Source organism: Camelus ferus, chromosome 2, assembly GCF_009834535.1.
Source record: "Camelus ferus isolate YT-003-E chromosome 2, BCGSAC_Cfer_1.0, whole genome shotgun sequence".
Taxonomy (NCBI): domain Eukaryota; kingdom Metazoa; phylum Chordata; class Mammalia; order Artiodactyla; family Camelidae; genus Camelus; species Camelus ferus.
In genome coordinates this window covers 19,111,537-19,126,587 of record NC_045697.1, presented here as the reverse complement: position 1 = coordinate 19,126,587, position 15,051 = coordinate 19,111,537, and the positions used below count along the sequence as shown (strand labels likewise).

The window sequence follows — 15,051 nt, the reverse complement described above, 5'->3', positions numbered from 1 at the left end:
GTGCTAAACACAGAATAGTATCAATATTTACTGACTGAATAAACATTTAGTTTGGACCTTCAGAGATTAAGAGGACACTCGAGCATGAGGGAAACATGTAAGGAAAGGAATAAAGGAGGAAATGAGGTGTGTTCAAAGAACAAGGAGTGGCTAATTTTGTTAGAGTGTATTTATGACATGCAGAAGACTAGCAGGAGTTTGTGTCCATTATGAACTTCATAACAAGTTTAAATTTAATTTAGTATAAATGGAAAATAATAAAAGTTTTATTAATGAACTAGTATATAAGAGTACAAGAGGAGTTGTAAGATTACTGAACTGCCTCCTCTAGCACAAATGATTCCGTTCAGGAACAGTGTGGTAGCAATAAGAATGGAAGAAATGGGGAAAAGGTCAAATGTAACTCCTAGAATTTTAGTTTGGATGATCAGAAAACAGTGGTATAGTTAATAGAAATACAAAGTCAAAACAAAGATGGTTGGGAGAGGGGGAGAATCACGTAAAGATTCAATAAAAAGATTCAATAAAAATCATTAATTCAGCATTTACTCCCTGTTAAGCACTATTTTACTGAGTCCTCACAACTCTGTGAGGCAGTTTTACTCTCATTTTCCAAATGAGGCAAAAGAGGTCAAGATGCTTCCCCAAAGCTCACAAAATAATTAACTATGTGTTATTCCTTCCCTTCTTCCTTCCTAAGAGAAATTCCATTTTGTTCAAATATGGGGCAGCAATGTGCTCAGGAAGATGGGCTACTCCACCAGCCCTAGGACAATGAAACACGGTTGATCTAAACTAGGGAAATCCTATTTCCATTGTTCAATAACCCAGGACTGACCAATGGGACATGAGAAGAAATATATTGAGGGCTTCTGGGAAAGATTACCTGCATTAGCATCACAGACGTCATTAGGAACCTTGAAGTTAACCATCTAAGAGTTATCCTTGATTCCTCCCTTTCTTTCACTCCTGTTTCCCAGTTTATCAGCAAGTCAAGTAGATACGAATTCCAAAATATCTTAACCCCTCCTTTTCTCCCACCATTCTAGTCTAAGCCATTATTAACTCTCAACTAGACTCCTAATAACTACTCCTCTAGGCCATCTCCCTATGGTCACTCTTGCTCCCAACAATTTCATTCCCCAACAGCAGCCAAAGAAAAGTTTAAAATATAAATCATGGAGCAACTGGAACCCTTGTGCTCTGTTAGTGGGATTATAAAATGATACAACCACTAAGGAAAACAGTATGAGCTTCCTCAAAAAATTAAAAACAGAATCATATGATCTGGCAATCCCCATCACTGACTATATCCAGAAAAACTGAAAGCAGAATCTTGAAGAGATATTGTACATCCACATTCACAGCACTATTTACAACAGCCAAGAAGTAGAAGCAACCCAAGAGTCTGTCAACAGATGAATGGACATTAAGAATGTGGTATATACATACAATAGAATATTATTCAGACTTAAGAAGGAAGGAAGTCCTGTCACATGCTACAACATGGATGAACCTTCAAGGACTTTATGTTAAAACACATAAGCTAGTCACAAATACTGTATAATTCCACTTATGTAAGGTATCTAAAGTAGTCAAGTTCACAGAAACAGAAAGTAGAACAGTAGTGAATATGCTTAACACTACTGAACTATGCATTTAAAAATGGTTAAGATGGTAAATTTTATGTTATGTGTTTTTTCCACAGTATAAAACAGACAACATGCCAAACAAAAATCAATCAAATCACTTCACTCCCCTCCTTAAACTGCTTCCTATCACCCCTTGAATAAACCCCAAACAAGGTCTATGAGGCTTTGCACCATCTGGCCCTTCCCACTGTACAGCCAGATTGCATGCTCCTCTCCCCCTCCTTCAAGATGCTCAGTCAAAATGTTACTCTTTCATTTCTTCAAATAATTCAAATTCTTTCTTGCCTCAAGGTCTTTGTCCATCCTTTTACTCCTGAGCTGAACACTGTTCCCTAATTCTTCACAGACTTGGCTCTTTATTATCCTTCAGATGTCATCTTAAATGTGACCTTCTCAGAAGCCTTCCCTAACCAAACTATATAAAATAATAGATGTCCCCACACTATCCGCATTATTCTCTATGTCTCTTTTGTTCCTTGGTAGCATTTCTCGCAAATTAAAATACTGCTTTTTCCCCTCATCTTCCCAAACAAAATGCAAGCTCCATGGGGACAAAGACCTTATCAATCTTGTTCATCACTGTGTCCCCCATACTTATCATATGTCTGTAATATAGTCAACATTCAAATATTTACTGAGTAATTTCACATTAAGAGAAAAACACTCTGAGTCTGTTATTAAATATATATAAGAATATAAAAAAGACCTTAAAAAGACTGTGACTGGTGTTATAACTGTTATGCCTAGTTGCTGAGGCAGGTATGTTTTCTACTTTATACGTTTCTATATGTTCTAATTTTCCCATAATAAATCTTTATACTCAGAAATTAAAGATTTTTCAGACTGCTGTTACAACTGCTAAATGCTTCAGATACTTTAATTATAAAATAATAAAGGTACAAAATGACTTAAGTTAATAATACAACTTTTTAAAAATACCACAGTACTCCTCAATTGCACTGTCTACACTTAGTTTCATATTTCTATAAAATGTTAACTAATCTTAGACCATTAATGGTTATTTAGATCACAAGTGACTCAAAGTATGTCTTCTTACTTTTTTAAATGCATATAAACATCTTAACAATACTCCTCAATATATCCCAGCCCATTTCTACAATTTTCCTACATCTGTATCTACAGGTTTAAAAAAAAAAAATAAGTCACCAGTAATTGAACACTTACACCTGCCAGACTCTAAGCACTTTATACCGATTAACTCATTTATACTTCAAACCCATTTTAGAGATAAGGAAATTTCGGTTCTAATAAGTTAAATCACCTACCCTAAATTACAAAACCACTGTCAGACTGGGACTCAAGCCTAGGAAATCCTGCTCTAGTCTAGAGGCTATGCTCTCAATCACACTGTATGAAAGCTGGAACAGACTTACAGTGCAAATAAAAATTTAAGATATAAAATGCCATGTTTCTTAAAAATTACATTCCAGCCTTAAGGAATATTCATGAAAACAAAGCACAAATAAGAATTACCCACTAACTGAGAATACCAATTTTTTTAAGTCATTTGTCTTAAGCCCTAGAAATTATACATTTTAAATGAATATTTTTTAAGATGTCAAAATATTTAATAGCAAAACTTCAAGAAGTGAAAAACTGGTTATTTACCAAAGATAAATGAAGAAGGAACTCTTAAGATTCCTTGAACAATGAAGATCTAGAATTTAACATTAATCAGAAAGTTTAACTCTGCTACATCTCCAGCCTCATTTTCTAATTTACTTCCAATCACACCCTAGGTTTTATCATAAAAATCCTTGGCACTGAAGGATTTTTAAAGTATAAACTATTTGAGAGCAATCCTAATCTCCATTATATGGGATAATTTATTATGGAGATGACAATAACTTCACAAGGCTTCTATAAGGATTAAATGAGATAAAATATAAAAATGCCAGGCATGAATTTGAATCCCACATGCAAATATGGATGTTGGCACACTACAAGCAGGCTGACCACTGACTCTGCCATCCTGGGTATTTGGTAATTCACAATCTCCATCTAGCATTCTCAAATGACGATGTCTATGATCAATGTCATTTCCAACTCAGCTTACTCCTCTCACACCACTATAATTTCTCCTATCTGACAAACTCTTATATATTCTCAGTGAATACTTAACACTGTAGAGGAGGGGGGACCTCTTCATTAATAACCCACCTCTCTACATCAAAGTTAGGAGCTCTATCTTTGTAATTCTGTTAAATACAACACATATACTATATACCTATATACCCTCATAACAAAGTATCATCACCCTTTAAATTGGTATATCTCCACCTAGAAAACAAGGCAGGGTCAATAGCTTATTAATCCTAAAACTTCAAACATTTAATTTGGTGACTGGCACATAAAAGTCACTGAAGTTTTGTTTGTTCGTTTGCTTGCTTGTATTTTTTGTTTGTTTGTTAACGAAGACTAAAAGTAATACAAAAGAGTGAATGAAAAAGAACTATGTTCATCTATATTATACCTTGCTCCAAAGAAGGGGAAAGGGGAGGAGCTTTTTTTTAATACTACAAATGTATAACAAGCACTTGTAATAAATATTCTAATAGATATTTTTAGAAAATGCAAGAATGCTACTAGATAAGCTACCACAGTCATTTCCTTTTAAAAAACAAATACACAGAAATTTGTTACATTTTTATACACTAATAACAAACTGTCAGAAAGAGAAATTAAGGAAGCAATTCCATTTCAATTACATCAAAAACAATAAAATATGTAGGAATAAACCTACCTAAGAGGGCAAAAGATTTATACTTAAAAAACTATAAGACGTTGATGAAAGAAACTGAAGACAACACAAGATATACCATGTTCCTGAACTGGAAGAACTAATATTGTTAAAATGACCATAATACCCAAGGCAATCTACAGTTTCAATGCAATAACTATCAAAATACCAAGGGAACTTTTCATAGAGTTAGAACAAATAATTTTAAAATTTGTATGGAAACACAAAATATCCCAAATATCGAAAATAATCTTGAGAAAGAAAAGCACCAGAGGAATCACACTCCCTATACTACACAGACTATACTACAAACTAGAGTCATCAAAACAGTATGGTACAAAAACAGACACATAGCTCAACAGAACAGGGTAGAGGACCCAGATACAAACCCACACAATTATGATCAATTAATCTACAACAAAAGATGCAAGAATATACAATAGAAGACAGTTTCTACCATAAGTGGTCCTGGAAAAACCGGACAGCTACATGTAAGAGAATGAAATCAGAACATTCTCTAACACCAATACAAAAATGACCTGAAAGCTGATTAAAGACCTAAGTGTAAGACCAGAAGCTATAAAACTCATAGAAGAAAACAGGCAGAACACTCTTAAACATAAATCATAGCAATGATTTTTGGATCAGTCTCCTAAAGCAAAGAAAATAAAACCAAAAATAAACAAATGGGTCCTAATTAAATTTAAAAGCTTTTCTCCAAGAAACACAATCATCAACAAAACAAAAAGACAACCTACTGAATGGGAGAAAATATTTGCAAATGATATGACCAATAAGGGGTTAATGTATGCCATCACTTATATGTGGAATCTGAAAAAATAAACCACTGAATAGAACAAAAAATGAAACAGACTCACAAATATAGAGAACAAACTAGTGGTTACCAGTCGGGAGAGGGAAGGGAGGAGGGGCAAGATATGGGTGGGAAATTAAGAGATACAAACTATTATATGTAAAATAAATAAGCTAAAGGGTATACTGTACAACACAGGGAATACAACCAATATTTTATAATAACTATAAGTGGAATATAACCTTTAAAAATTGTGAATCACTATGTTGTACACCTGAAACTTATACAATATTGTACATCAAATATACCTCAATTAAAAATGATAGTTATATACTTTTTAAATTATTCAATCCACTCAGGCAATTTTCAACTTTATACTGTTCTTGTAACAATAAAAATGGTCAATTTTTATGCCTCCAGTTCTTTGCATCATGTCTGACACAAAACAGTCACCTAAAAATGTTCAAAACCACATGTGTACACACACATTCACTTAAGTCTGACTTTCTCACTTTTAACCTATATGGTTCTTTTTAGGACCCATTTCAACAGACCTAAAACCAAACACTGGATGCACATCAAAAGGCACATTTAAGAAACCAACTTCAAAAAACAGCAAAGGATATCTATATCACAGCTGGACAAAGATTTAAAGTAGTTTTTTTTTTTCATTTGGCACTCAGAAATACAAAAGAAAGAAATATCAAGGATTAACATGGTGTGAATGTGGGTGACAAAGTAGAAAGAAGAGTGGAAGATAACAGACAGCAGGGAAACAAAGGAAAAGTATATATTCGTCATTAATGGAACAGTTAAGAGATTTATTGCTGGAGAATGGAAGTAAAGAAGAATGGGAATTAAGATTATCTATTACTCAACATCAGATATTTTTAAAAGGAAAGAAAAACAATAGTGGAAAGAAAACACGAGTTCAATAACATGGATCTGTGAAATGTATCCTGCACTGAATAGCAGGAAAAAATCACAAATAACTATTTTTAAAACATTTTTCACTTACTGAGAATCATTTAAGAAACAGTTACAAATCGCTCTCATCACTCTGGGGGTTTGTGATGAGGTTTCTTGGTATTTTTTAATTACATCAATAAGATATTCACTTCAAGGATTTTTAAAATTAAAAACCCAGTTTTTACTTAATTCAGTAAAATCATTTTTCAAGTTTTCAGTTCCACAGTATGTCAAGTTTAGGAAAATAGAGAAAGAAAGTGAAAATGACTAGAGGAAAAGAGTAAGTTACACAGAAGCCGAGATCCAGAAGCACACAAAAAAATTCATTTGTAAGAAACCACTGGGGCAGATACAGGCAGCTGGGTTCTGAAATGAATGTTAGTCCAAGTAAACTGTTCTTGTCATCCTCTGGTTTCCTGGTCCTGGGGTGGGGGAGTTATCATTATCTTAAGAAAATACTTGAGTAGTCACTATCAGAAATTCTACAACTAATCCTTAATCCTAAAGTTGTTTCACTTTAGACGAGATGGCTGATGAAGCCCAGGAGAGAGGAAATGACTCTCAGGACTGCAGCCATGATGGTTGTGCAGTATCACCTCAAGGGCCAAATGAAATAGTGCCAAAAGTCAAATCAATCATTGGCTTAGGGTTCCCCACCGTCAACTGAGAACTTTCCTAGTAATGAAGTTCTCTGAGGAGGAAATGTTCAGCTAGGCTAGAGGAACACAGACTAAGGACAGAGGCTTAGGAGAGAATCACCTTTAAAATTAGCAACAATGAAACCAGGCAAGGAGACAGTTATTGAAGGTAGGATCAGCAAGTGTCAAGGAGGACTGAATATCTAATACTTACTAACATAAAGATCTAGAAGACTAAGGAAAAGAACAAATCATTCAGATTTCGCTTTTGAAATCATCATCTACAGATCAGGTGTGAAATTCACACAATGAAATTCAAAAGTTAATATTGAAAAAAATTATGTCAAGTACTCTGAGACACTGTTATTCAAAGCAGGGTGGGGTCGGGGGAGTTCAACTCTGATGCACTGTAATGTTAGTTCAATCTGGAAACAGTTATCCTTTGTTAAGGAATAAACATGCACTTTTAAATATGGATTATTAAAAAGTTTCATACACTTTGTAAATCCTCAAGTAAGTCCAATCATATATAAAAATAATTTTATATTAAATAGGCACATTAGAAATGAAGGAGACACTACAACAAGGTGTTTCCTCTTGCTTGTTTTCAAGGACTTGTACCACTTTAAGTCATTCTACAAACTCTAGGAGTTTAAAAGGTAAATTTCATTTTAGACTTCCTACAGATTCCTTTTAAATCTAATAACAAAAAACATTTTATAAAATTTCCTCTAAATATTTTCATAGCCACAACATCATTTGAACTCTCAAGACCTTGACTCCTATATAGCTTACTAAATGGCCTCTTTATTTATCTCTATTATCTCCTCATTTCCATCCACCCAGACTTAGCTTTCTCAAACACTGAGGTCATGTCACTCCCATGTTTAAAAACCTCAGGGCTTCTCAATCCCTGACAGGATAACAGGATAACAGATTTAGAACTCTACATTTATGAACAAAACATTCTGAAAGGTCAAAATACCTTTTTAAGCCTTTAGTTTTACCTTAAAATTTAAAGTAAACTTACATTTTCCCATAAGTTGTGCATGTTTAGTATTGTTAAATGTTTTAAATTACTATTAAATATCTAATGTTTATTTCCAAAATAACCTAGTAAAATGAATATATCAAGAAAATTGTATCATAACTTTCCTGTGGCTTTCCATACTCCTCAGCACATGGCTGAATACCCCAGTTTCAGATGTGTTGACATTTCAATACATATGGAATAAAGTAGGTAATACTAAAGCTCTTGATACTTTGACCAAAACTTTTTTCTCCTTGCATTTCCCACTACTCTACATACACCCTATGCTTAACTCCAAAAAAAACTATAAACTAACTCCTTATTCTTGCTTATGCCTCCTCCTGGAAAGTCCTTTCACTCATCTCCACAAGAAGTCCTATCTGTACATCAAGGTCCAGCTCAAACCCAACCCTCCTTCAAGTAATATTCTTTAGTAGCCTTCCTTTTCCCAATATTTTGCAGTCTGTTATTCTTAATCGCAGTCTGTATAAGGATGCATACAACATACCAGTTAAGAATCAAAGCTTTGGAATGAGAGAAACCTAGGTCAACGACTGACTTTGCTACTCACTGTGACCTTGGGCAAGTTACTTAAGATCATCCTGCATCAGTTTCCTCATCTCTTATCTGAGGCTAGCAACTATCTAACAGAATTAATCTCAGAATCAAAAACAGTGATATATATATAAAGCACTCAGCACAATACTGACCACTAGTAATAGTTTAAAAAATATGCCTATTATTCCCAATAGACAGACCCACGTTTTATTCTCTTCTGTATTTTTTACTACTCCTACAATGTGGTAATCTGCATGTGCTTAATAATTGCTTAGTTGATGAAATCTGATCAATTCAGAAGTAATCTCCTAGGCAGTTCTTAATAAGGTCCTAATTCTGGTGAATATCAAAAAATGGCTTGCTAATCATACTTTTAGCTGTTAATTTTAACATTAGCTTAATGAGTACATACTTTAGCTACCATATGTACAAATACAAATCTCCATGCATCATTTTAAAAGTGTTCCACACTGCATTATTATCACTGAGTAGGGCAATATCCAAAATGTTTGATACAGTTATTCAAAACTCTAAATTAATCTAAAAACATTAGCATGTATCCAACCACAAAGGAAGACTTTAGCAAATTAGAGAATTCCTGTGTGGATCCTCCTATTGTTAAAATTAAGCTAAATCCTGAACCCACTTTTCCAGCTGGCCATTTGAGTTTTTCCTGTGCCAGGGGATTCCCAACAGAGACCAATCAGTTCTGCCATAGTATTCTCAAAAAGAGTACCAAAGGATGCAATGTTACCAGACCAGTGAGATTATTACTGATTCTTAAACTGTCAGAATAGACTAGATCAAAAGGGATGAGAGTATATTCTTTAATTCTATAGTTAGCCACAGGAAAAAGAAAAGGCAACCTACAGCAATGGTGAAAAACCTGATGAAGAAAGGGACTGGTAAATGGTAACTACGGGAAAGGAAAAAAAGGATATAGCAGAAGACCTAGTCATCAAAAGGCGGCCTCAGGAAATCCTAAGCTAAATACAAAAAGGGTAACTTCACAAAAGAAACAACAGTTTCTATTACTATGTGAACTACACTATGAATTTAATTATTGTCACAATCAAAACACTTACACATGTAAATTTATCACAAAACATTACTCAAAGCAATAGATGCATGCTACACTCCAGCCAACTGCTAATTTAAAAAAAAAAAAGTGACATTTGCTGTGTAAATGTTAGGAAGGCAAGGTGATGAAAGGTGAAGCTTAACATTTTTCTAATGGCAATCACGCTCACGCGAGGTATTTGCATACAAATTACCGAAAGCCCCACTACACAATGTGTTTAACGCCAGAGAGGAAAGTGGCTCTTCTAAATGAAATTATATTTTCAAACTAAGAATATTTTAAATTTCCATTGAAATTTTAATTATTCCAAAAGACATGTTTTAAAATATGCATTTTCTATGACTAGTAACAGCAAACTAGTGAAAAGTGTTATAGTTAAGGTAAAACCTTTACAAAGGCACTAAAGAAAGCATCATTAGTTCATTTTAAAAAAAGCAAATATTTCTAAAGTTAAAATTTGTTTTAAAAAAATTCTGAAACAATTACATGTAAGAAAAAAATGTTTTAATGTTTCAATTATTACAGAATTAAGAACTGTAGAATAAAGAATTGTGTTCTATATATATGTGCGATATATTTATGTATGTGTATATGTCTATTTCATAGACATTGCCCTTTCATAAACTATTTCTCAAGGACCACATCTGGATGAGATCACTCCCTACTGGGATCAGTTCATTACTTCTAAATCTGTTAGGCAAAAAAGAAAAAAAAAGTGATGTTTTGAATTATTAAAGCACTGCTTTAGATTATAATCAACAAGCCCTCAATCACCAATCCCTAACTTGCTTTAAATTTCAATTACTTTCAAAGTAAGAACTCTAACTATACATATATTATTAAATTATTGTTATTATTGAAATTATATATAACTTAAGCCCTTACTACATAGCATTGTAAATATTTAATGGTTTCATCTTTTCAAAATATTTGCAGACTGAATCTTGAAAGGGTGATATAAAAAAGGAAAAGACAATATAAACCAATATTCTTATGACAACAGGTCTGTTTATTTTGATGACTTGTCATACTCTCTTCATAATAACACCTGCTTGCTCAAAACTAAGCATGCAATAGATGATTTAAAGGCGATTTATTCTTAAAATACACTAAACTTCTAAAGTAAAACTCTTGAGAGGCAAACTTCAGTGGAAAAGAATGTTTTCTAGACCAGACAAGTAAGACGCAAACTTATGAAGCTTATAAAGGTAAGTATTTAAAATATTCATCTGTAGAGGAAAAGAGAAGATAAAGTGATTTGGGCTGTCATTTTTAGAGCTATCAAGAATTCACAGTTAAATGACATGTTTAATACAGAGCCAGAGAGAATAATTCTCTCAGAATTCTTACAAGAATTTTCCACTTTTAAAATTCACATGAAGCTTAGTTTTATTACTGACGCTCTCCACCCCATTTCTATCCACTAACACTGCTTAGAATATGATAACACAGTATTTTTTAAGTTCAGTCTATGGCTCTACTTCCCGAAGTGTATAATAGCAATAATCAATTACATTCTGGGTTTAGCACAACATTTACAAATGGAAACCATAAAAGAAAGCATTATTCATACAATCAGAAGAGTAGGAAGGAGTCCTGTATGGATCATAAAATTCAAAGAAATTTTCAATATGCTCTAACTTTACCATGGAATTTCAATTTATCTTTTCTCAGATACCAGTGCTATTGACTGTATTTACGTAAACTTACTAAAATGACCACAATTTAACTTGAACTTAGCGTAGTTTTATTACCTTAAATTTTAAATGGAAATTTCTAACTAGTCAAAACTCAATACTCTAACAAGGAGAAACAATAAGAATATTAAAAATAAATTCCAGGGTAAATATCATTTTAGTAAACTTATTTTAAAGCACTATAGCACAAACTCATTTTTCTGTGATATATCAGACTTTTTATCCAGTAAGAATCACTTTTCCTCTTTCACAATACCATAAATAACTCAGAGGAATTTAAGTCTTCAAAAGGAAGGATTATAAACAGCTTACTAAAATAAAATTCCATCTGAAGTAATTTTCTTGAAATAATCTACACGACACCCATATACATTAGTGGTTAATAAATACTAAGTTTTCTGAATCATGTGCCCTTCTACCAATTACATATTGGTAAAACATTAGCCAATTATTTAATAACCAAACTTTTCTTTTCAAGAAACCAAGAGCCACACTCCACAGCTTCTAGAAACCCAAACAGTTCAGCTCCCTCCCTTCCTGCATGAGGCACTGAACCTTCACTTTATAGTTTTAGCTTGTTACTTCCCTAATAATCACCATAAGACTACTGAAGCATAAAACTATCCAACCTACCCTCTTACTCAAACTATATTATACTCCTAATACTGATCATTCTGTAATCATTTTATCAAAATTACCCAGAGGTAGGTTTGATGTTTCAAGCTCATTTAAAAGGGCTTGATTTATTTCAGGGTAAAGCAAATTAAATATTCTGATCATTATGTTCCATACATTACAACTTCCAAAGAGCTTGGAAAGTTTACCAACACCTTCCTCTCTAGAATAGTCAACATCCTGTCACAGAACCCAGAGAATAGCTGCTTTGCTCTAAAGAATATAGCTCCTGAGCACCACTCACAGCAGCTGTTAGTAACTTTCAAACGCCTGTTGGACTATCACTCTGGTTAAATTAATGAAGGGTCATTGTGTTCCGCTTTACTTTTCCCTTTTTATTCTTGCAATTAATCTAGAAAACTTACAGATTACTTTTAAAAATAAAGAAAAGTGCCACAAAAAAAAAAGCTTACTTTAAACGTGGCCACTACTTTTCCAAAAGAAATCATTCCACGATCCCTTGATCATTACTTAAACCACAACCTATCAGTTGTACATGACACTGGAAAGCTTTAAGAGGAGTCATTTTTCCACCTAACCTTACCACACGTTTGCAAGTTTTCAATAATTTCAAGAACGTTCCATATTTTAAAAGATGCTGGTGCACCCTATCAGAACTGCGCTGCTCAAATACAAAGCACCAAATACCCTGCACTTGGTAAATTTTAGGTATATTCCTGGTTACCTGCTGAGATTTCTGTACCCTTTGTCACCCAGTGATGCTCCCACCAGCAAAACGGTCTTCCTTCCACCCCCCAAAAAATACACATTAGACTTAGAGGTTTCCGCATACTTATAAGGAACCACTAATACCACTAGGTATTAAGTCTCTCAAAGAATCCGCTCTAGCAGCCTCCCGTGGGACACTGTGCTCAGCGGGGCTTTGAACCTGTGAGACTCGCTGCCAGCTGCCTTTGCAAAAGCAGCACCAGAGGCGGACTCAATACCGCATTGCTGCTGCTGACTTCCAGCAGCTTAAAAAAAAAATCAGCCCAGTACCCTGCAGACCCTGCTGGCTCTTCTGCAGCACGGAAGAGAAACCACCGCATTGCTCAGCGTAGAACATCGCGGGGTAGACTTAAGGGCGGGGAAGTGAGTGCCGTCTAGAGGCTCAGCCGAGGGCGGAGTGTCAGGGGGGAGAGGGAAGGCGTCCCGAGTGCAGGGAACCGCGACGAAGCAGCTGCCGGGGCGCCGGCGTCTGGGCACCCGGCTCGGCATCCCACACTGGCCGCGGCCGTCGAACAGCAGGCGGCCCCGCAGGAGTGCGGGCCCTTCCCGGGGATGGGGGTCCCGCAGCGCCCAGCCGAGCCCCGCCCTTCGCCCTCCCGGCCCTCACCTGTCATAAGCGCCGGGCCGTCGCCCGCCGCCGCGGCGTGAGTGGAGGCGGCCGCCGCGGTAGAGCCCGCCGCCCGCCGCCCGCGGAGGTGCCTGGGCACCAGCTCGCATCCGTCCGCCGCGCCGGCCACCAGCAGCCCGAGCACCAGCAGCGCAGCCCAGCGCCGCCGCCGCAGCCAGCCCGAGGCCGGGCCGGGCGTCGTGGCGGGATGAGGACGCGGAGGAGGAGCGGGGAGAAAGCGCGGCGGCGCCCCGGCCACCGGCCACTCGCCCGCTCCGCGAGGCGCCGCCACCGCCGCCTGTGACTCCTCGGGCCGCCCCCGCCGCCTCAGACTCGAGCTCCTGCGGGGCGCCAGCCTGGTCGCGTCGGCACCGGCGGCCTCCGGAGCTCGGGTCCCGGCTGCGTTCATTGGTTCCGGTTATTTAAAAAAAAAAAAAAAGGTGAGGAGCAAAAAGGTACGGCGTCTTCAGGCCGCGCGCCACACCCGCGGTGCTGCGGCAGCGAGACCGGGATCCGCTGCTCTGGCGCCTCCAAACACCAGTCCCAGCGCCCGCGCCGCCGCCGCCGCCGCCGCCACCGCCGCGGCGCATCCCCCCGCCCCCTCCGGCCCGCGCCCGTCGTAGTACCACGCTCGGCCCGGACGCCTCCTCCCCTCACACATTCGCTCGCATAGCAATCCCCCGCCTCCTTCAGCCTCTCCAACGCGCAGGCGCGGTGCTGCTGCACTGGGCCTGCGCGGCTTTGAAGCCCCGCCCCCCGGGGGCGTTCCTCGGAGGACCCGAGAGCCTTGAGGAGGTTTCTAAGGCTTTCGCGGAGCAGCGAAGATAGGGGGTGGGAGGGAAGACGGGCATGCCCCCCTCCCCCATTCACGCCCCCACAGCTACTCAGGCGGCGGGGGAGGGGGAGCGGGAACGAAGGGGGCGGGGATAAGAATACGGATATCCCAAATCGTTTGGGCGAGTTTTAGCCCTGCAAACGGCAGCAAAAATAATTGCGTGGGTTAGAAAACCTTGTAATCAGAAAAGCGGCGTCTCCAGAATTTCGGTATCGGTGGGGCTTAATAAGAGGCTAGCAGTGTGGAAGTGGAGGTTAGCACAGCGTAGGGTTTTACTTATTAAACACTTAAAGATCTTGCTACGTGCCAGTGTGCCAGGCAGTGTCCTAAGCGCTTTACAGATTTACACATTATAATTCTAGAAGTTAGGTGGGTGGTACCGTTTTCATACCCATTTTACAAAAGAGGACGCTAAAGCCGAAAAATGTCATTACTTGCCCCCCAGGTTCCAAAGCTAGTAAATGAGAGGCAGGTTAGTTGTAGCACCACTGAATGTAAACATTGAAAAGGATTTGCTCTAGCCTCCGACCCTCCTGTATTTAAACTTTAGCTGAACTCAACACCTCCAGAACAGCACCCCACCCCATGGAGTCTTTGCTGTCAGCTGAATAGGTTGACAGAAAAACGTGGTTCAGACTGGATTTGGCTTCACCTACCTTGACTGAAGCACCCCCACACACACACACACACACGCAGGCATTCTCTCTCCAGCGGCACAAAATTGTTAAAGATTTGCAATAGGGTTCTTAAGCACAAAAGTCCTGTTTGGTATTGGGTTCTATTGTTGGGTTAGGGTTTTGATTTGGTTTTTTATTGGTTTGTTTTCTCAAGTCAAGAAGATACTCAAGTTACACTCTCCCAAAGAATTTCTTAGGCAGCCTAGCCAACATAACTATGAATATCACTGCCTGTGGAAGGGCAGATGCACACTTCAGAAAAGAATTAAGAATTTCTTTGAGGCTAATCAATCTATCCACAATGATTTCTTGACAGACTTCTTGGGGG

General features: G+C 37.7%; 1 protein-coding gene across 1 annotated transcript in view; it reads right to left on the bottom strand.

The window, feature by feature from the left end:
- The window catches only part of STIM2 (stromal interaction molecule 2), a 150,499-nt gene extending 136,560 nt beyond the window's left edge, over positions 1-13,939 (bottom strand). The window contains 1 exon segment of the mRNA XM_032495374.1: positions 13,212-13,939. Within this exon segment, the coding sequence (XP_032351265.1) occupies positions 13,212-13,620 (409 nt within the window). The 5' untranslated portion in view covers positions 13,621-13,939.
- Between the last annotated feature and the right edge of the window lie 1,112 nt (positions 13,940-15,051).